Here is a 23407-nt window from a genome sequence, read left to right as displayed (position 1 = left end):
CGGATAGAACGCATTGGTTGCCTAATCCCGATGGAGAGCTTTCGCATGACCTCTAGATTAGGAAAATGCACAATTAAGACTTGTTCATCCCATATGCCTATACTAATCCTCAATCTCTTGACAAATTAGCATAAAACACTCCAATCAACCAACTAGAATTAGCATTTGCAACTACTAATCTAACTAGACATGGAAATCCTAATTACCAAATCACAATTTAATCACAACATCGTCATGAATTCACTTCAAAAATCATAACTAATTCCAAGCTTCACCCCTAACCCTAACCAATAAACTACTCCATAAACATAAAAACAATAAATTTAAATACTTTAACAAATAAAAGCATGATTCTAGTCACTAATCTAAAGATTGAAAAAACTAATTAAAACATGAACATGAAATTAAGCAAAAACAATTAAACTAATAAATAAATAAATAAAACAATAAATGAGGAGAGAGATTAAGAAATGCTCATTGATTAATGGTAGATCTCCAAAACAAGTTGTCACCCCTTGAAATTGAAAAGCCCCAATTTTTTCATTGAATTTTCCTCACTTTTTCTATAAAAAACTAAGACTAATGAAGAACCCTAAAATTGAGAGAACTAAACTAAATATTTACATGGTAATGAAGTTTCTTGAAAGTTTCTATTTATACTAAGCAAATAAAAGAGGAAAAATAAGTAAAATGAAATAAAAACAAATTAAACTAAATAAAAGAAAAAAAGGAAAAAGAAAAGATGAGCAATAAAGACCCCAAATGAATCAGCCCTTTCTCCCTTAGAGCACCATCAATGGTGAGTTGCTTCTAACATCACAACACCTTCTCTCCTAGTTGTGAGTTAGCTCACTATTGAGGAAGGTGACTCACAACAAGACCATAGCAAGGGGATGCAACTTCTGAAGGGGACCTGACGCGCGGGACCCACGGTACATCCATCTTAAATCCTAGCCGTTAATCGCTGAAATGTAAAAAAAAAAAAAAAAAATACCTGACATATCTGACGCGCGTCAGCAGTAGTTTGTGGTCCAAACAAAAATCGCCAAGTGTCCCTTGCAAGCATCTTTTGTTGGAATTATTTGATTTAAACGGTAACTATTGTCATGAAACCATATGACAATACAACAGCTATTTTTCTTCACTCATTAATTTTATAACGTTCACTTGATAACTTATTTAAATTTTTTTCAAAAAAATAATTACACCAACGGGATTCTTGTTATTTTATCTATAAATAGAGCCTAATATTGATATAGTTTTGCATCCTTTAAATTTTACCCTCTCTTTATCATTGTAAAATCAAATTTACATAGTATTCACATATAAATATATTTCGTAATTATGGATCTTAATAATCCTAATTACGAAAGTGGTTCCTCTCAAAATAATCAAAATTACCGATCTTCCAATTCTCCAAATTTCCAAATTAATTTTCCTTTTGATCTAAATAACCTTACTAATCCAAATGCTCAAAGGATGTTATTTTATAACATGCCTAACCAACCAATGCATCCAAACCAACAATTTGTACAACAATTCCCAAATCAATTTTCAAACCCAAATTTCCCACAACAATTCCCAAATCAATTTCCAAATCAAAATTTTCCACAAATTCCCCAAAATTATCCATCTGGTTATATGTTCCCAATGTCACAACAATATGGTGTAAACCAAATAAATCAAAACAGTCCAACAACTCCCGGGGGAGAAAGAAGCAGTAACCTAACCCCACCCGAAGATCCAAGGGGTTCACAACAAGCTGGTGATGATGTTGATGGTGCTAATGATGATGTCGATGATGATGTTGTTGAAACTCCATATGAAAGCAACACCATTGTGTCGAGAGAAAAATGGGATGCAAAAGAAGATGATGCACTCATCTCGGCTTGGATAGAATGTGCAGTTGAAGATCCAGAGACGGCAACGGATCAAAGTTTGGCTATAATGTGGAGAAACATTATGGCCTTGTATGATCAAGCTAGAGAAGATAATCCATCCACCATGGGCCCTAGAAGTTTGAGATATATGAAAAGTCGGTGGGGAAGAATAAATAGAGATGTGAGTACATGTGTTGGTTGTTATGGTGAGGCAATAAAAAGATATAAGAGTGGCACCAACACTCATGATGAGATGACTGAAGCTCATGAAATATATAGAGGGACGTGTAATGGTGCACTCTTTGGTTTAATTGGTTGTTGGGAGATGTTGAGAGACTTAGACAAATGGAGACCAATAGACCTAGAAGTACCTTCTAGTGGTGGTGGCAGTTCGAAAAGATCAGAACCTGATACTCCAGCTGATGAATGTCCAATACTTCGTACTCGGCGTCGTCGTCCTGATGGGGTGAAAAAAACAAAAAGGAAAGGTAAATCTGTTGCTAGTTCTGGTATTCAAAATGTTGGTAGTTCTGAAATTCAAAATTTAGAGTCTTTTACTCAAGCCCTGTCAGAGATGAATGTGATAAAAGGAAAACACAAAGATGTTGACGAGAGGCGTATTGATGTAGCGGAACGTATGCTCGAGTATCAAAAGGAACGAGATGCCATCAAAGCTCGGAAAAAAGAGGGGGAAAAGAGGTTCAAGTTATTCAGTGTCCTTCTTGCAAAACCAAATCTATCTGAAAACGAAAAAGAAAGTTATCTGAAATTAAAGCAAGAATTTGCACATCTTTTAGGCTAGTTTAGACATCAATTAAGTTAGCCAAACTATCTATATTAGTTTTAATTGATGTAATGTTACCTTTATTGTTTTAAATTTCGTTTGTAATATTTTATTGTTATTTCTTAATGTAATGAAGTTCATGTTTTTATTATAATTTCTCTATTTCTATTAACTTTAAAAATTATTTTTTGCAAATAATAATATCATTAATACTAACTCCACAATGAGAAATATTCTATATACCTGCTAAATTTACTGCCATGCTACATTGAATTGTCACATTTGATACATTGAATTATCACATTTGATACATTGAATTGTCAGAAAATTATCATCTTTTACAGTTATGTGTGCCCATACATTGAATTCTCACACAAAAGAAATCTACAAACCTTATTAGAAATCTAATATTTTGGAGTTGGTTCCCCATTTATTTATTTATCAATGAAGAAAATCTGTAAAACCTTATCAAAAATCACATTTGTTATACTTTAGTGCCCATACATCATAAACAATAGTTATTTGCTTTGAATTATTTCACAAGGTCTATATAAGGGAGTTTTACTTCATAGTTTAACACACAAATATAAGTATCATTTCTGCAACAAAACACTCTCCTCCTCTCAACAAAAAATATAACAAATGAACTCTGATTCAAATTCTTCTAGTTCATCTAGTTCAGGGTTATTTGACTACATGGTGAACGACTTTGTAGAGTGGCATGAATCAATTACTGAAAGGCGAAAAGAAGATGAATTGATCGAGGAAGCGATCAATACATATGTTGTTCCCCTGGTAACCTCTACTTATCAGGTCCCCTTCACTCCTGAACCTACGTACCAAAGGTGGTATGTACCAAGAGATCGAGAAGATGCTGATATACGGCTATATAACGACTACTTTAGTCCCCGACCATTGTACACAGACGATATGTTTCGCCGACGATTTCGCAAGCGTAAAAATGTGTTCACACGCATTGTTAACCAATTAAGAGAAAGTAATGTTTACTTTCAACAAAGGCCAGATGCCATCGGAAGACTAGGTGCATCCCCCCTCCATAAATGCACTGCAACAATTCGAATGTTAGCATACGGTACATCAGCCGATGCAGTTGACAAATATCTTAAACTCGCGTCAAGTACTGCAAGGGAATATCTCTATCACTTTGTTGAAGGGGTCGTCTCTGAATTTGGACCTGAGTACTTGAGGAGGGCGAATACTACGGATACTGAGCAACTCCTCCGCGAAAGTCATATTCGTGGATTTCCTGGCATGATGGGAAGCATTGATTGCATGCACTGGGAGTGGAAAAATTGTCCACGTGCATGGAAAGGAATATATCAAGGGTGAAGTAAAACATCGACTATAATCTTAGAGGCTGTTGCTTCACAAGACTTGTGGATATGGCATGCTTTCTTTGGTACACCAGGTTCTTATAATGATGTAAATGTCCTCCAGCGGTCACCGGTGTTCTCTGATATTTGTGAGGGTAGAGCTCCAAATGTTAGCTTCAATGTCAACGGAAATACATACAATATGGGATATTATCTTACCGACGGTATCTATCCAAAATAGGCAACATTTATCCCAGCAATCAAACATCCACAAATCGGTAAGCATAAATTATTTACCAAGAAGCAAGAGAGTTACCGAAAGGACGTTGAACGTGCCTTTGGAGTGTTACAAGCTCGATTTGCAATAATACGTCAACCAGGTCTAGCTTGGTCGACTGAAATTTTATGGAAAATCGTAATGGCATGTATTATCATGCACAATATAATTGTCGAAGATGAGCGAGATGGATATTTGCATTACGATGCATCGGAATTTATCAATGATCAACCTCAAAATGTAGTTGGATCATCAAACGGTAACAACAACCAACCATTTATCGTGAGAAATGGACGATTGGATAGGCTCAATTTAAGTGGTTATATGGCGAACATAAATAATGTTCGTGATAGGGAGACCCATATTGCATTAAAAAATGACTTGGTTGAACATATATGGGGTCGTTTCGGCAACGAATGAAAAGATTAAGAAGACCAAAGTCGTTGTTAATGTAGATTGTATTTTAAATGTTTATGCATTTCGTTGTTTTATAAATTATGTGATCTAAATTTATGTTATTTTAATTTTCATTTAGAATTCAAAATAAATAAATTAAATAGCTTACATAATAAAATGCTTTAATTAAAAAATAATAATTAACGATGTCATTAGTTTTATTAATCATTTATGTAAGCTCAATAACCAAAAATAATTAGTAATACATAAGAGAGAGAATAAATGGTGGGGTACATTGATAAAATTAGGAGAGAGAGCGTGGTGGGCAACCTCACCATTGAAGAAAAATAAATGAGGTGACTCGTAATAGTAACTCAAGATAGTGGAAAGTGATGTGGATGATGAGGTGGAAGAGAGATAAGATCATATATGATTGTGAGTAAGTAAGGTAGTGACTTACCACTACTCATGCTCTTAGGCCCACTAAAACAATCAGACCCCCAAACCCCATCTTCTTCGCTGCTACCTCTCTTCACCCCGTTCATCATCATCTTCCATCATCACCATTTATCAATCATCATCAGCATCACCGTCCATCCTCGACGGTCATCAATCATCACCCTTCGTTCATCTTCATCAATCAACCTCATCGAGTCATCGTCCACCGTCGATCATCCACTATCATCAATCATCAGCGATTCAATTTTGATCAAGAGGCCATTTGCTTCTCACCATTAAACATCACTCGGTTCAAATTTGCTGCCCTTATAATCCAATCACGACCATCAAATTCGAACAGTACGGCGGTGAATCGAGCGGACTAGTACCACCACCGTCACGAGCTTTCATTAATTCCGTACACCAACCCGTGCGAGCGCACCGTTTTGTTGTGCGGGCGCACCTCTCTACAATGTCAATTTTGACAACAATCAGTAGCTTTTTTACAGGTGATTTCCGTGAAGGTGCGGGCGCACTCATAATCGTGTGAGCGCACAAATTTTGCTCTGTTTTCTTTGCTCTATTTTACTCTGCTTTTCTAGGCTATTGTTTTGGTGCAGCGTGCTGCTGGTGGGGGGATGGTTGTTGATGTAGGTGAGAATAGGTGGTGGTCCGTGTGTGGAGCAGTGAGGTGGGATAGGTGATTGAGTGGTGTTGTTAGTGTGGTGATGGATAAGGAAGAGGGTGGTGTAGGCTAAGGCTTTCGCATTATTGACTTCAAAACGGCCCATGTAACTTGTACTCCCGCATCCCGAACAATAAGCACCTACACAAGTAAAATAAAACACTAGGGGAGAAATACAAAATAATAAAAGAAAAACAAATAATAATAATAATAATAATAATAATAATAACAATAATAAATTTAATAAAAATAAATAAATAAATAATAATAATAATAATAATAATAGTAATAGAAAATAGGAATAAATTTAGAAATAATAACGAAAACTAAAATAATTAAAATATAAAATTATTGAAACAAAGAAAAATAAATAAAGTAAGAAAAATAAGACCTAAAAACTAAGAAAAGTCACTAAGTACGCTAATTAATCTACAAAATATAAAATAAAATAAATAAAGGTTAAAAATGATAAAATTAGATAAATATATAATAAAATAAGCTAGAAAAATACCTAAAAACTACCCCTAGGAGTGTACTAAGTAGTTTTATGCTGTTTTAATTTACTTATTGATTGTGTTAAATTGAAATTTTTAGGTGAGCTAGTCCTTGAAAACCTACCAAATAACCCATGGACTCAACTGATAATAAGTCTTAGTTTTTACTATCAGTGCAACTATTGTTTTGTATAAGCATGTGAATCAGGTTGGCATGCTCAAGTTGTTGAGTTGTTGAACATTTTGCCAGGGGATTGAACCCCTCTATGCATAATGGATCATATAGCTCTTGTTCTGCTGGAAGTCTCTAATAGAAGCTTCCGGCTTTCTTTGTGTCGCAACCCATTCTTTCCTGTTGTTCTGCAGTTGAAGCTGCTTATTCTTGTTGCTTGTCATATTTTGTGTTTGTTTCCCAGTGAATTCATCTTAATTCACGGTGTAATGGGAGGGGAAATTCATCTTAAGTTCCTGAATTGACTGATTCTGATGATACTCCTACTGTTGCTGTTGCTGCTTCTATTATAAGGAACAACAACACTGTTTATATTGATAAGGAAATTGTGGAAATGGGTTAATGATGTTTGTTTTACTTTCTATATTGTTTTGCTTACTTTTAATTTGAAAATATTTACTTCTAGAAGTTAAAATATGATTTCATTCTAGTATTCCTACTCCGAGAGAACGTTAGCCTACTAGCTCAATAGGTAGAGTGACAAGCGATTTTCGCGTCGTTATACGAAAGCCACTTAGTCAAACAAAATTTATAGAAACACCTAACTAACCAACCATATTGATTATAGCGGTAAGTACGGGATCGTCCCGAGAGAACGGTGAGAACGAGTTTAACAAAATCAAGCTAGCTTAGAATAGGAATGGAATTAGGTTTTGCAATGAGCTAAAACTTCTACGACTAATTAACGAAAGACAACAAGAATGAGATAAACTAGGGGAATGGGGTTCCACCTGGTTTCATTAGGATTAGACGAAAGTTCAATCAATCAACATTGCAAGGAAATGACAATTAGGGGGAAAACCATGAATATAGCATTAGCCACCTCTCGGATAGAACGCATTGGTTGCCTAATCCCGATGGAGAGCTTTCGCATGACCTCTAGATTAGGAAAATGCACAATTAAGACTTGTTCATCCCATATGCCTATACTAATCCTCAATCTCTTGACAAATTAGCATAAAACACTCCAATCAACCAACTAGAATTAGCATTTGCAACTACTAATCTAACTAGACATGGAAATCCTAATTACCAAATCACAATTTAATCACAACATCGTCATGAATTCACTTCAAAAATCATAACTAATTCCAAGCTTCACCCCTAACCCTAACCAATAAACTACTCCATAAACATAAAAACAATAAATTTAAATACTTTAACAAATAAAAGCATGATTCTAGTCACTAATCTAAAGATTGAAAAAACTAATTAAAACATGAACATGAAATTAAGCAAAAACAATTAAACTAATAAATAAATAAATAAAACAATAAATGAGGAGAGAGATTAAGAAATGCTCATTGATTAATGGTAGATCTCCAAAACAAGTTGTCACCCCTTGAAATTGAAAAGCCCCAATTTTTTCATTGAATTTTCCTCACTTTTTCTATAAAAAACTAAGACTAATGAAGAACCCTAAAATTGAGAGAACTAAACTAAATATTTACATGGTAATGAAGTTTCTTGAAAGTTTCTATTTATACTAAGCAAATAAAAGAGGAAAAATAAGTAAAATGAAATAAAAACAAATTAAACTAAATAAAAGAAAAAAAGGAAAAAGAAAAGATGAGCAATAAAGACCCCAAATGAATCAGCCCTTTCTCCCTTAGAGCACCATCAATGGTGAGTTGCTTCTAACATCACAACACCTTCTCTCCTAGTTGTGAGTTAGCTCACTATTGAGGAAGGTGACTCACAACAAGACCATAGCAAGGGGATGCAACTTCTGAAGGGGACCTGACGCGCGGGACCCACGGTACATCCATCTTAAATCCTAGCCGTTAATCGCTGAAATGTAAAAAAAAAAAAAAAAAATACCTGACATATCTGACGCGCGTCAGCAGTAGTTTGTGGTCCAAACAAAAATCGCCAAGTGTCCCTTGCAAGCATCTTTTGTTGGAATTATTTGATTTAAACGGTAACTATTGTCATGAAACCATATGACAATACAACAGCTATTTTTCTTCACTCATTAATTTTATAACGTTCACTTGATAACTTATTTAAATTTTTTTCAAAAAAATAATTACACCAACGGGATTCTTGTTATTTTATCTATAAATAGAGCCTAATATTGATATAGTTTTGCATCCTTTAAATTTTACCCTCTCTTTATCATTGTAAAATCAAATTTACATAGTATTCACATATAAATATATTTCGTAATTATGGATCTTAATAATCCTAATTACGAAAGTGGTTCCTCTCAAAATAATCAAAATTACCGATCTTCCAATTCTCCAAATTTCCAAATTAATTTTCCTTTTGATCTAAATAACCTTACTAATCCAAATGCTCAAAGGATGTTATTTTATAACATGCCTAACCAACCAATGCATCCAAACCAACAATTTGTACAACAATTCCCAAATCAATTTTCAAACCCAAATTTCCCACAACAATTCCCAAATCAATTTCCAAATCAAAATTTTCCACAAATTCCCCAAAATTATCCATCTGGTTATATGTTCCCAATGTCACAACAATATGGTGTAAACCAAATAAATCAAAACAGTCCAACAACTCCCGGGGGAGAAAGAAGCAGTAACCTAACCCCACCCGAAGATCCAAGGGGTTCACAACAAGCTGGTGATGATGTTGATGGTGCTAATGATGATGTCGATGATGATGTTGTTGAAACTCCATATGAAAGCAACACCATTGTGTCGAGAGAAAAATGGGATGCAAAAGAAGATGATGCACTCATCTCGGCTTGGATAGAATGTGCAGTTGAAGATCCAGAGACGGCAACGGATCAAAGTTTGGCTATAATGTGGAGAAACATTATGGCCTTGTATGATCAAGCTAGAGAAGATAATCCATCCACCATGGGCCCTAGAAGTTTGAGATATATGAAAAGTCGGTGGGGAAGAATAAATAGAGATGTGAGTACATGTGTTGGTTGTTATGGTGAGGCAATAAAAAGATATAAGAGTGGCACCAACACTCATGATGAGATGACTGAAGCTCATGAAATATATAGAGGGACGTGTAATGGTGCACTCTTTGGTTTAATTGGTTGTTGGGAGATGTTGAGAGACTTAGACAAATGGAGACCAATAGACCTAGAAGTACCTTCTAGTGGTGGTGGCAGTTCGAAAAGATCAGAACCTGATACTCCAGCTGATGAATGTCCAATACTTCGTACTCGGCGTCGTCGTCCTGATGGGGTGAAAAAAACAAAAAGGAAAGGTAAATCTGTTGCTAGTTCTGGTATTCAAAATGTTGGTAGTTCTGAAATTCAAAATTTAGAGTCTTTTACTCAAGCCCTGTCAGAGATGAATGTGATAAAAGGAAAACACAAAGATGTTGACGAGAGGCGTATTGATGTAGCGGAACGTATGCTCGAGTATCAAAAGGAACGAGATGCCATCAAAGCTCGGAAAAAAGAGGGGGAAAAGAGGTTCAAGTTATTCAGTGTCCTTCTTGCAAAACCAAATCTATCTGAAAACGAAAAAGAAAGTTATCTGAAATTAAAGCAAGAATTTGCACATCTTTTAGGCTAGTTTAGACATCAATTAAGTTAGCCAAACTATCTATATTAGTTTTAATTGATGTAATGTTACCTTTATTGTTTTAAATTTCGTTTGTAATATTTTATTGTTATTTCTTAATGTAATGAAGTTCATGTTTTTATTATAATTTCTCTATTTCTATTAACTTTAAAAATTATTTTTTGCAAATAATAATATCATTAATACTAACTCCACAATGAGAAATATTCTATATACCTGCTAAATTTACTGCCATGCTACATTGAATTGTCACATTTGATACATTGAATTATCACATTTGATACATTGAATTGTCAGAAAATTATCATCTTTTACAGTTATGTGTGCCCATACATTGAATTCTCACACAAAAGAAATCTACAAACCTTATTAGAAATCTAATATTTTGGAGTTGGTTCCCCATTTATTTATTTATCAATGAAGAAAATCTGTAAAACCTTATCAAAAATCACATTTGTTATACTTTAGTGCCCATACATCATAAACAATAGTTATTTGCTTTGAATTATTTCACAAGGTCTATATAAGGGAGTTTTACTTCATAGTTTAACACACAAATATAAGTATCATTTCTGCAACAAAACACTCTCCTCCTCTCAACAAAAAATATAACAAATGAACTCTGATTCAAATTCTTCTAGTTCATCTAGTTCAGGGTTATTTGACTACATGGTGAACGACTTTGTAGAGTGGCATGAATCAATTACTGAAAGGCGAAAAGAAGATGAATTGATCGAGGAAGCGATCAATACATATGTTGTTCCCCTGGTAACCTCTACTTATCAGGTCCCCTTCACTCCTGAACCTACGTACCAAAGGTGGTATGTACCAAGAGATCGAGAAGATGCTGATATACGGCTATATAACGACTACTTTAGTCCCCGACCATTGTACACAGACGATATGTTTCGCCGACGATTTCGCAAGCGTAAAAATGTGTTCACACGCATTGTTAACCAATTAAGAGAAAGTAATGTTTACTTTCAACAAAGGCCAGATGCCATCGGAAGACTAGGTGCATCCCCCCTCCATAAATGCACTGCAACAATTCGAATGTTAGCGTACGGTACATCAGCCGATGCAGTTGACAAATATCTTAAACTCGCGTCAAGTACTGCAAGGGAATATCTCTATCACTTTGTTGAAGGGGTCGTCTCTGAATTTGGACCTGAGTACTTGAGGAGGGCGAATACTACGGATACTGAGCAACTCCTCCGCGAAAGTCATATTCGTGGATTTCCTGGCATGATGGGAAGCATTGATTGCATGCACTGGGAGTGGAAAAATTGTCCACGTGCATGGAAAGGAATATATCAAGGGTGAAGTAAAACATCGACTATAATCTTAGAGGCTGTTGCTTCACAAGACTTGTGGATATGGCATGCTTTCTTTGGTACACCAGGTTCTTATAATGATGTAAATGTCCTCCAGCGGTCACCGGTGTTCTCTGATATTTGTGAGGGTAGAGCTCCAAATGTTAGCTTCAATGTCAACGGAAATACATACAATATGGGATATTATCTTACCGACGGTATCTATCCAAAATAGGCAACATTTATCCCAGCAATCAAACATCCACAAATCGGTAAGCATAAATTATTTACCAAGAAGCAAGAGAGTTACCGAAAGGACGTTGAACGTGCCTTTGGAGTGTTACAAGCTCGATTTGCAATAATACGTCAACCAGGTCTAGCTTGGTCGACTGAAATTTTATGGAAAATCGTAATGGCATGTATTATCATGCACAATATAATTGTCGAAGATGAGCGAGATGGATATTTGCATTACGATGCATCGGAATTTATCAATGATCAACCTCAAAATGTAGTTGGATCATCAAACGGTAACAACAACCAACCATTTATCGTGAGAAATGGACGATTGGATAGGCTCAATTTAAGTGGTTATATGGCGAACATAAATAATGTTCGTGATAGGGAGACCCATATTGCATTAAAAAATGACTTGGTTGAACATATATGGGGTCGTTTCGGCAACGAATGAAAAGATTAAGAAGACCAAAGTCGTTGTTAATGTAGATTGTATTTTAAATGTTTATGCATTTCGTTGTTTTATAAATTATGTGATCTAAATTTATGTTATTTTAATTTTCATTTAGAATTCAAAATAAATAAATTAAATAGCTTACATAATAAAATGCTTTAATTAAAAAATAATAATTAACGATGTCATTAGTTTTATTAATCATTTATGTAAGCTCAATAACCAAAAATAATTAGTAATACATAAGAGAGAGAATAAATGGTGGGGTACATTGATAAAATTAGGAGAGAGAGCGTGGTGGGCAACCTCACCATTGAAGAAAAATAAATGAGGTGACTCGTAATAGTAACTCAAGATAGTGGAAAGTGATGTGGATGATGAGGTGGAAGAGAGATAAGATCATATATGATTGTGAGTAAGTAAGGTAGTGACTTACCACTACTCATGCTCTTAGGCCCACTAAAACAATCAGACCCCCAAACCCCATCTTCTTCGCTGCTACCTCTCTTCACCCCGTTCATCATCATCTTCCATCATCACCATTTATCAATCATCATCAGCATCACCGTCCATCCTCGACGGTCATCAATCATCACCCTTCGTTCATCTTCATCAATCAACCTCATCGAGTCATCGTCCACCGTCGATCATCCACTATCATCAATCATCAGCGATTCAATTTTGATCAAGAGGCCATTTGCTTCTCACCATTAAACATCACTCGGTTCAAATTTGCTGCCCTTATAATCCAATCACGACCATCAAATTCGAACAGTACGGCGGTGAATCGAGCGGACTAGTACCACCACCGTCACGAGCTTTCATTAATTCCGTACACCAACCCGTGCGAGCGCACCGTTTTGTTGTGCGGGCGCACCTCTCTACAATGTCAATTTTGACAACAATCAGTAGCTTTTTTACAGGTGATTTCCGTGAAGGTGCGGGCGCACTCATAATCGTGTGAGCGCACAAATTTTGCTCTGTTTTCTTTGCTCTATTTTACTCTGCTTTTCTAGGCTATTGTTTTGGTGCAGCGTGCTGCTGGTGGGGGGATGGTTGTTGATGTAGGTGAGAATAGGTGGTGGTCCGTGTGTGGAGCAGTGAGGTGGGATAGGTGATTGAGTGGTGTTGTTAGTGTGGTGATGGATAAGGAAGAGGGTGGTGTAGGCTAAGGCTTTCGCATTATTGACTTCAAAACGGCCCATGTAACTTGTACTCCCGCATCCCGAACAATAAGCACCTACACAAGTAAAATAAAACACTAGGGGAGAAATACAAAATAATAAAAGAAAAACAAATAATAATAATAATAATAATAATAATAATAATAATAACAATAATAAATTTAATAAAAATAAATAAATAAATAATAATAATAATAATAATAATAGTAATAGAAAATAGGAATAAATTTAGAAATAATAACGAAAACTAAAATAATTAAAATATAAAATTATTGAAACAAAGAAAAATAAATAAAGTAAGAAAAATAAGACCTAAAAACTAAGAAAAGTCACTAAGTACGCTAATTAATCTACAAAATATAAAATAAAATAAATAAAGGTTAAAAATGATAAAATTAGATAAATATATAATAAAATAAGCTAGAAAAATACCTAAAAACTACCCCTAGGAGTGACATAAATGTCGCTCATCAAACTCCCCCAAGCTAAGCTTTTGCTTGTCCTCAAGCAAAACAATATGAAAAACGGGGAGAGAATGAGATTTAATCAAACAAAACGAAAATAAAGAAAATCAAGGATGAGAATATACACTAACTCACTGTCGTAGAAATCACGGTTGCATTTTGACAAGAAAGTCAAGCCAAGGATCCATGTCCCTCATCATAGAGCATTTGTGTGAATGCACAAAGGATGTGGGTTCGAATCCCACGTAGGCTCGTCTTTACTTTTTCTATTACCTTACTTACTTTTTGTAATACCTCGTATTTTTCTATTATTATAAATATATTTTATTATATTTATAAAGCATTTCGTTGTATTTTTACAAAGTAGTTTCATTTAATGAGAATTAAATGCGCTTTTTATTTTATATTAATTTAAATATTAATTATTTCGAAAACCGTATTTTATTAAATAAATTCAAGGAATTTATTTTGTCGGGAATTGTTGGGTCGTATTTCAAAAACGAATTTAATAAACTTAAAGCCCGGTCGTTTTGTTTTAATTAAACCCAACAAAGCTTGCAAGGATTAAATTCAACTAAGCCCAAAAAGCAAGCCCAACCTTAAACCCTAATACCTAACCCATGAAGGGATGAGAACCTATAAATACCCCTCCCCTTCATGAGATCCCCAACCTAAAGTTTCTGAATTTCTCTCCTCCCTCTCTCTTGTTCGTCCGCCCTTGCTTCAGCCCCAAGGCACGAGTGCCTTGCTCGTGTCCTTGCGCTCGTGTGCCCAGCCGCGCCTCACGCGCACCGCACACCCCTTGCTCTCTCGCTCGCCTCACCCGCTCGCCCTCGTTGTCCCTCTCTCACCTTCGTAGCCCGCAGCGTGTAGCACTCAGCTCGTTGCTGCTGCTGCTGTGCGCGCACCTCGCGTGCCCTCTCTCTCTTGCCTAGCGCACCTCGCATTCCCTCGCCCCCGCCCAGGCCTCGTCACTGCCCTCGCGCGCGCTGCTGTGCCGTGCGCTGCTGTGTCGTGTGTGTTGTTGTTGCTTGACGCCCCACACACACAACACATCAATTGTTGTGTGTGTGTGTGTTGTTGATTGGTGATAATCAATTGTATACTTTTTTTAAACTTTGATTTCAGTTTTGAAATTGTTTTAATTATTGTGATTAAATTTAATTATTGGATTGTTTAGATTAATTAAAACGGTTATGAACACCGTATTGGGTTAGTATTGTGTTTTAATTAAAGAGATTGGTTTTGATGATTTAAATTATGATTTTCAGATTTAATATGTTTATAAAGTGTGGATTTTTTAAGTCAAAACATGTTTTCGGATTAAACTATTGCTAGGGTTTTGGTTTCAAATTGATTAAACAATTGATTTACATAATTTAATGACAATTTAAATTATGGGAATCAATCAAAAAAATTCAGAATGTTTATTAGCTTTAAAAGGATGGTTTTAAAGGGTTTTAAAGCGAAAAAGTCAATGTTTTTATGCTAGGACTTGAGTTGACTATTTGAGACTATTAAATTACCAAGTATTGAATGATTTCTAATTAAACTAAGAGCTTTAGTTTCTTAAATAGTTGCTGGAAATTTAGTAAATTAACATGGATAATAATTTAGTTCTCTTATTTTGTTTTATAGGAGTTGATTTCTAGTGAGTCGTGATTCGCACAGTGGCCCCCGTACTTAGGTATTCCAGGTACGTACAAGACTAGGGTGACCACCCATCCCTTGAGGACTTTATGAAGTGTATTGAATGCGAATCATGTGAACTTATATGCTATGAATTCATGTTTGATGATTGGGAATGATTATGTTGTTATGAATTCATGTTTAATGTTGAGAACAAGCATGTTATTATTATTATTGAATCTATGTGAACGAGCATGTTATGAATTGAATTATGCTTTATAGATTCTGCTGAACTATCATGTTATGGACTTTTATAATCGTTGAATTATGTCAAGCATGTTGTTCAAGTTGGTTTGCATGTATGAGTAGTGCGCATGCAAGTTGTGATTATTATTATGCTATAGTACAGGATGTCTAGCATAAATACTGAGCCAGTCGAATATTGCCAGTGAGCAATATATATTCTACCAAAGGGGTAGAATATGTTAGAGAGTCTATGTGAATTGAATTAAGGACAATTCGTGCTAAGGGCACACCCCGCTTGTTAATAGGCAATGTCGGGTTATCTCAAACAGTGTTTTTGAGAAGGAACAATGGGAGTAATTTCACTTGAGTCTATGTTTGATCACAAGTCCTAAAGAAGTAAAATATGTTGAATTGCTGAAATGTTTAATTGTTCATTCGTTGTATGATTGTGTCTTGAGTCGCCTTGAACATAATGCACTAATTAACGTAAAGTGTAACCCAAAGAGCTTCAAAACTCTTGGAATGTATATACCTTGAGTATGAACAATGGGGGGAGTCTTGCCGGAAAACTTGTACTCCTAGAATGATACAAGACGTTGTTTCATTCTCTTGCCGTTGTGCATTGGAATTCCTGTCGGTATGGCCCGACTGTCGGTAGTAGCCCGACTTATTTTTGGTGTATGGTTGGCTCCCATCACCCTTTCTTTCCTTTTGAGGATACTTTACTTTACCCGTTCGAAGCTACTTTCTATTAAACTGTGAGTCAAGAGTGGTGTCATGTGTCGAGTCTTGTCTCCATGATTATCTGTTTATTACATGGCTTTTGCATGTTGATTATTTAATTTGTCGAGTGAAGCATGTTAGGATAGAATGTTATTCTAGCTTGTTCGTACTCAGCTTTTGCTGACTTCGTGCTTCATGTCTTCTGGTCATGGCCTTTGCCTTAATGACCCTATGATGAACCATCAATTGCATTTGCGTTGTTGGGGAGTAGATTTTTAATAAAGCAGGTTTGTAGAGATAACTTGCGGGAGAAGTTATCATGGGATCCGAGTTGAGAGTTTTATGCTTCCGTAATTTATAAAGTCTATTTTTATTTATAGTCATGACTAATACTACTATTTTCAGTTAACGGATTTTCAAACGGTTTGTTTTAGTTTGGTCCTCAACGGTTCCAACTTGTTTTAATTACCATTAACTATTTATTTAATATGTTTTGAAAGTTAGTTAATTCCGCTGCGTAATTCTGGTAAATAGCCTTAGCCGTTATCACGGTGGCGGTAATATCTTGGTAATTCCTGTGTTTTAAGTTGGAAAATATTTTATAAAAAGCAAGGAATTATTAGGGTGTTACACTTTTAATTGGAAGACCTTTACTTATTATTTTGATTGGTTTACTTTCACTAAATTTGTGTTTACTTTTAAAAATATGAAGAAAATAATCTCCAAAAAGCAAACTACAAAAAGAAATGACAGTTTAGTTTGTCTCTACTAGCTCTTTATGTTGGCTAGGCTGTAACTGGTGATTTTCACCTTGATTATCGTCAGTATAATCACATCTTACTAGTTATACAACAATCTGATAAAAATATCCTAAAATCCATAAAATCTATTTGTTCTAATGAGAGAATAGCTAAGGATCATTTTGATTCGTAGCACACTTTCGGTTACTGTTAGAATTTTGAGCAGTCTGTTTCTAGCAGTCATTGAAAAAGTTTTCCTGTTTTGTGATGAATTTCTCGTACATGTTTATTTAGGAAAACTATGCAGATGAATTTGTTCTGATATTGTTGTCTTATCACATGAATACTTCCTAACACATGTTGATCAGTCGATGTATCCCATGTTAAGTCAGAGCTTCTATAACGAGAAGAGTTTTTGATGATTACCAGTGTTGTGTACTTGTATATACTCCAATCTGACATATTAATTTCCCAGCAACTAAAATTTTCGGGGTTATTCACAAATTTATACCCCAGAAAAATGAGCTGTGCACAATTGACAGGGTTGGATTACTATCGGACGTCACTCCAATTTTACATAAGAACAGGCTCCGTCATCCAAATAGTAATCACAACAAGAAGTGGAAAAGCCAATAATATATCTGCTACGTGTGTTTCTCCATGGTAACCCATCAATGCCCAAGGTCATTAACTCGACAAGCCAATCTTTTGGGGTGATGATTATAATGGTCAAGGGAAGCAGCTCCAAAGAACAAAGACTGAAAGGGTCTCCCATGTCCATATTGCGCAAATGCACACAAGATGTGCGTTCAAATTCCGTATAGGTTCGTCTTTGTATGAGTTGGTTAATTAGTTTTCTACTCTTATTATTTACTTTTTGTATTGTTTTATTTACTTTAAACTTAAAAAACTTTACTTTTGAATTCATTTAATTTACTTTTTGTACATGTATTCAGAGATACGTTTACTTTTTAGTTATTATGATTTACTTTTGAGGTACTATGATTTACTTTTTAGTTTCTTGTATTAACGCTTGAGTTTTTTTTTTAAAATTAATCTTGAGACAACCTATGTAGGAATCGAACCTACATCCCCTATGCATCTGCATAGTGCTCTACCACTTGAGCTAATAGGTTTAAGCACACCTAACAAAATACGCAACTCCAACTTATCATGTATGGGTGAATCTCAGTAAGCTCATGGTTCACTGTGAGACATAAGCAGCAAAAGCATAGGAGAAAAAAGACATAAGTATATCATTTAGAATATTTACTTTTAAGTTTAATTCATCTACTATAACTAATTACTTATTTACTTTTAAGGCTAACTAATTTACTTTTTAAAATAAAATTCGATAAGGATTTGGGATATAATAGCAGCCTCTCAACAGCAGCAACTCCTCGTAGAACAGAAAAAAGATGCACATACAGTCCCTTAATTAACCAAACTGCAGACAGAATAGAAAAATCAAGCACATGAAGCTTTGAACAAACACTACTGACAGCTACCACACCAGCAAGCAACAACGCCCAATTTCCCCTACCGCAAAAACACACATAGGAAACTACTGACAGAAGTTGGACCTTCTGTTTTCTCTACATCCCACCTCACTTCCATTCTCCTCACAACAACAGCCCTAACAACCCCCCACCTCGTCCCGTATCACTACTCCCAAGCCAACACCACCTCCTGATGCAATATAAGCATCTGTATTAGCCTTGTAGCATCCTACAGGTGGGAAAGACCAACCACCAGCAAGGTTAAAGCTACTGCAAGGACTGGTTTAAAAACATGCATTACATGTCCTACATAGTCATCTACCAGCTTGGAAAAACTAGCAGCAATACGCAAAGGATCAGGAGCATTTCCATTGTTTATTTTCTCATACAAGATGGTGTATATATGCTGACACGATGTATAGCAGGATGATTAGTTACATCGACAATTGCATATTGACTCCCTTTGTAGTTAATAGACTTCAATAAAGTATTTGAAGGGAAACATAATTGACGCTTCTATTTACTTTCGAATAATTTCTATTTACTTTTTCTGCTTTTTTCTTAACTTTTGAGTCTAATTTATGAATTCCCAACTTGTTTCACGAATTTACTTTCCAGATTAATTAATTTACTTTTACCAAACTTTCGATCTACTTTTTAAAATAAGATGAAAAAACCATGAGAAACTCCATATCAGACAACCTACATACTCGATTAAGAAGAGTAATATATGATAATAAAATGACTTGTCACAACTCAAAGTTGTCGGTCAGAGAGTGGCAGCAAAATTGAAACAACCAGACGGAATGATGCTCAAGTAACCATCATTGAAACAATAGAATTCGTCTAATTTTGTAGAGACTTAGTTTACTAAATAGGTACTCCAAATCACTAGCAGGGCAACAGCAATTTGCAGTTCAGTTGAACCAATTATGCAAATTTAGTTGAACTAATTGTGCAGATCAACAACATTTTACAAATCAACATTGAACAGAATAGACAATAGGACCAACTGGACAAAGTGGAAAATCATGTAAATTCCGAAATCAAGAGAAGAGCGAGAAACTTACTAGATTACGGCAGCGAAAGAAACCGAAGCTCCGGCACGAAACATTCGCCTCTTCTAAATAATGTAAAAATCATATTAGCAATGAGCATCGAAGTAACTATAAACCTAAAAATCCAATTCAGCGAAATCAGCTCCGAAATTGACAAAAATCAGTTAAGAAACAGACAAATTCGCTCATAGAAAATCGTTGAATAGCTTCAAAGCGTAAGAAATTGCGTCAATACCTGATTCTGAGCTTGATTATGCAGATCACAGTGATGATTCAGTGTCTCAGATGAAATTTGACGGACTCCAAAATTGTAGCTGAAAATTACAATAGAACATTAATTAAATTTGATTTCGTGAGAAATAGAGTGCAATTATCGATTAATTTTGACGAAATAGACCAAATTTTGGGACAAAACTCTGAAAGTATGAAGAAAATAGAAGATTAAAAGGATGTTGCGAAGAGAGAGAAACAACCGTTTATTTTTTTGGGGAGGAAGAGAGAGAAAGCTTGTTATTTTTTAAACAAAGATTGACCGGGATCGAGGATTGAGTTTTGGGATTGCAATGAATTAGATCTCATCCGTTCACTTTATTTAAACTAGTCTTATATGCACGCGATGCGTGCGGGTATTTAAAAACTAAATATTGTACTATTATTATATTACATTTAATCACAAAAAAAAAAAAAGTCAGAAAAAATGTTTATATACAACAAAATTGACTTCCCTAGTAAAATAAACTTGCAGTCTAGCATTAAAATACATATAATCTGATATAACCTATATCTTCAAAAACTAAGATGCCTTCAAAATTTCAAAGCTTCAGCCATTTCTCCTAGTTTCCAACTTCCAAGTCATGAATTCACCATACTCGACAAAATCACAGTGATAACATTCAAAACCTTTTACTGGCAAATCAAAGAAGAAAACAATAGAAATACAAACCCCGAAACTCAATTCAGAAAGAGTAATTTGCCACCGCAAAACCCCAACACAGAGAAAGGAAAAAATTCCCGGTAAAATGAACTTACAGTCTTCAACAACAAAGATGCCTTCAAAATTTTGAAGCTAACAACTCATATTGATCTCTGTGGGCACAGGAGTTCGAGGGAATTACAATTTCCATTTCATACCATATGAGAATCATTGTATTATTATTTCAGAAATGCAAATTACAATAAAAAGAAAAGAAAAACTCAGAAAAACTCTTACATGAATAAAATTCATCCTAAAATATTTAATTGAGTTGATCCTTTGATTTGAAGGGAAATGGTGGCAACCGCAACACTGCTTGTTCAACTTGAGTTGGGTCTGAACTCCATAACCACCAAAACAAACAAAAACAATAATCAAATTAATTCACAATTTAAACTTGCAATTATTAATCACAATTTCAATTAAAAATTACAGGGTGTAGTGAGATTGATGAAAATCAGGGTCTTGAAGAACAGGTTTGGTGTCATGTGTAGTGTTCCATTCTTTGTACAACAACATAGTTAATAACTGCTGCTTTGATTAAGAAAATAGGATATAAAAAAAGAATGAAAGAATATTCAGAAAGAAATACAAAAGATAAGGATTAGAAAAGATGAAAAATAGCCCCAGTTACTTGCATCTTGTCATCTTAATCAAGTTCAACTGCTGTAAAATATGTAAACATGAACATGCTTCTCTGAGTTCTTTCATGTGCACTACATTCATATCTGCTGCCAAAATCAGAATTCTTCTATTGAGTTAACTCCCAAAATCAGAAAAATAGCCCCAGTTACTTGCATCATGACATAGTATTACAACTTGTGTGTATGTGTTTTCTGCCTACGTGTACGTCTCAGTTCCATTTAAAACTATACCAAGTACGAAGTATTTTTCATGCTTCTGTTTTCCTGTGTATTCTCTTGTAATTTTGTGCAAACTAAACAAAAACGAAAACAATTCTGCCAACCAAATACATTTATCAATCGCAAGTTCAAATGCCCATAAAACTAAAAAAAACAAAAAACAATACAGCCAAATTCTCTACTGATCTCAAAAACAATACAGTTTTTTTATGCATTCAATAGGTTTTCAGTTTATTATTATGGGCTGAAACCTATTGAATGCATAAAAAAACTGACCTTTTTTCAGCCTTGGAAGATGACACACTTAAATCAAAAAACCTAATTCATTAAAAAGAAGTCAAAATTAAGTCGAATACTTGTTCAATCTCTATAAAATCGAATAAAATCGATTTGCTCAAATCCAAAACAACCGAAGTTTACCCCGCTACCAAGGTACCAGGTGCCACTAACCTCAACGATGTAGTGGCAATGCCATCTCTATCACCTTCTGTTCATGCATCAGAGCTTGTATTTGAAGAAAACCTGAGTTTTAAATGAGCCACAGCCGGCGACCTTGCGAAATTATATGCAATACTACTAACCGGTTGCATCCAAAGCAACAACTACAACTCGTACAAAACAGACAAATGCCTATTTAACAATATCAACAATGAACAATTCGTACGAAACAGACACATCCAGTAAACAATAATATCAAGGAATAAAAGGGTAACATAAACGACAATGAACAAAACAAATGAAATCTCACATCAATAAGAATAAAATCAATTTGAATCTTCACAAAAGCAAACAAAAAGTGAAGGGAACTAAAACCAACCAACTGTCCTAAATCAACCAACCAACTGCCCTAAAAAACAACCCAAGTATTGTTCAATTATGGCAATCCGAAATCAATAATCCGAAATAAAAAATGAAGGGAACTAAAACCAAAATCGGATCAAACAACTAACCTCAGAGTTAAGGAGATTCTTTGGAAGAACTATGTGCCTGAAAATAATCACAAAACGAAAACAAATTATCAACACCTAATTAAAAATCCTAATAATTATCAAAACAGAAAAAAAATCCCCAAATATTTTATTATTCAAATTCAAAATCCATACCTGAGTATGGGATCTGACCCATTCTCTTCTTCAATCGCACAAATAAAATTTCTCAAACAAAGCCTAGAGATTCACCTGTTAGGGATTTGAGCACCAAATCAAACCAAATATCAAAATCAATAATCAATCCGTAAATTATGAAATTCAAGGAAGAATTTATGAAATCAAGGTTTAAATTCAGGACCCCATAACTACTATATATTACCTTTCGAGTTCTGATGTTAGGTTTCAATTCAGGACTCACTCAACGACGGCGGCGGCGATGAAACATTATGATGCGATGAAGCAAGACGGCGGCGGCGATTTCGAAGAGAGGGAGAGCCTAACCACAAAGAATCAACAATTAGGGTTTTGGAAATAAAAATAGAGGAAAATGAAGAAAAATGCTATAAAATCTTAAAAAATGGAATTCGAAAAAACTGAGAATTGAAAGAGTTTGAGATTGATTTACCTAGGAGAGAGAAAGAGCGCAAAAATGGAATTGGAAAGAACTGAGAATCGGAAGGGTTTGAGAGTGAGTGAAGCGGCGGAGGTAAGGGATTTTGCGATTCCCGTGTTTCACATGAAGGGATCGAAAGTAAAACGGTTGAGGGTATTTTGGTAATTTAAATTGGGGACACGAAAAGTTACTTTACGAAAAACCCCCTCAGCTCTTGGCTTATATAATAGAGATCTAACGGTGGTAAAAAGGTTCTAATTCTAAGGTTGGTTCTCATCTTAAGGGTGGTTCTCACCAGAACCTGGTCCTATACATATATAGGACCAGGTTCTGGTGAGAACCACCCTTAAGATGAGAACCTCATTATAACGAGAACCTTTAAGCACCGTTGGATTTAGATACGGTTAACGGATGAGATCTAATTTTTAATGAAATCCCAAAACC

General features: G+C 35.1%; 4 protein-coding genes and 2 long non-coding RNA genes across 7 annotated transcripts; 5 read left to right on the top strand and 1 right to left on the bottom strand.

Moving 5' to 3' along the window:
• The first annotated feature begins 1344 nt into the window (after positions 1-1344).
• LOC130472268 (glutathione S-transferase T2-like) lies at positions 1345-2682 on the top strand. The gene has a single exon (XM_056842796.1). It carries the CDS (start codon positions 1345-1347, stop codon positions 2680-2682), a length of 1338 nt encoding a protein of 445 aa, XP_056698774.1.
• Positions 2683-3306: 624 nt separating this feature from the next.
• Positions 3307-4239, top strand: LOC110778442 (uncharacterized). The gene is made up of 2 exons (XM_021982999.2): positions 3307-3985; positions 4094-4239. The coding sequence occupies exons 1-2, from the start codon at positions 3307-3309 to the stop codon at positions 4237-4239; spliced, it is 825 nt and encodes a 274-aa protein (XP_021838691.2).
• Positions 4240-8691: 4452 nt separating this feature from the next.
• LOC110778443 (glutathione S-transferase T2-like) lies at positions 8692-10029 on the top strand. The gene has a single exon (XM_021983000.2). It carries the CDS (start codon positions 8692-8694, stop codon positions 10027-10029), a length of 1338 nt encoding a protein of 445 aa, XP_021838692.2.
• A 624-nt stretch (positions 10030-10653) lies between these two features.
• On the top strand, positions 10654-11586 carry LOC130472267 (uncharacterized). Its single transcript, XM_056842795.1, has 2 exons — positions 10654-11332; positions 11441-11586. Exons 1-2 carry the CDS (start codon positions 10654-10656, stop codon positions 11584-11586), a joined length of 825 nt encoding a protein of 274 aa, XP_056698773.1.
• A 900-nt stretch (positions 11587-12486) lies between these two features.
• LOC130472442 (uncharacterized) lies at positions 12487-18027 on the top strand. 2 transcript variants are annotated; one of them, XR_008932704.1, is made up of 3 exons: positions 12487-12965; positions 15329-15386; positions 16560-18027. It is a non-coding gene; the product is annotated as an uncharacterized lncRNA (long non-coding RNA). The 2 variants fall into 2 exon arrangements; XR_008932703.1 differs by having other exon boundaries at positions 15329-18027.
• A 2508-nt stretch (positions 18028-20535) lies between these two features.
• On the bottom strand, positions 20536-23137 carry LOC130472443 (uncharacterized). The gene is made up of 5 exons (XR_008932705.1): positions 22976-23137; positions 22730-22846; positions 22525-22599; positions 22372-22408; positions 20536-20894 (listed from the first exon to the last, which is right to left on the bottom strand). It is a non-coding gene; the product is annotated as an uncharacterized lncRNA (long non-coding RNA).
• Between the last annotated feature and the right edge of the window lie 270 nt (positions 23138-23407).

Source organism: Spinacia oleracea, chromosome 4 (genome assembly GCF_020520425.1).
Source record: "Spinacia oleracea cultivar Varoflay chromosome 4, BTI_SOV_V1, whole genome shotgun sequence".
In the NCBI taxonomy this organism is placed as follows: domain Eukaryota; kingdom Viridiplantae; phylum Streptophyta; class Magnoliopsida; order Caryophyllales; family Amaranthaceae; genus Spinacia; species Spinacia oleracea.
The sequence above is the reverse complement of the archived record's forward strand: the minus strand, read 5'-3'. Positions and strand labels throughout refer to the sequence as shown.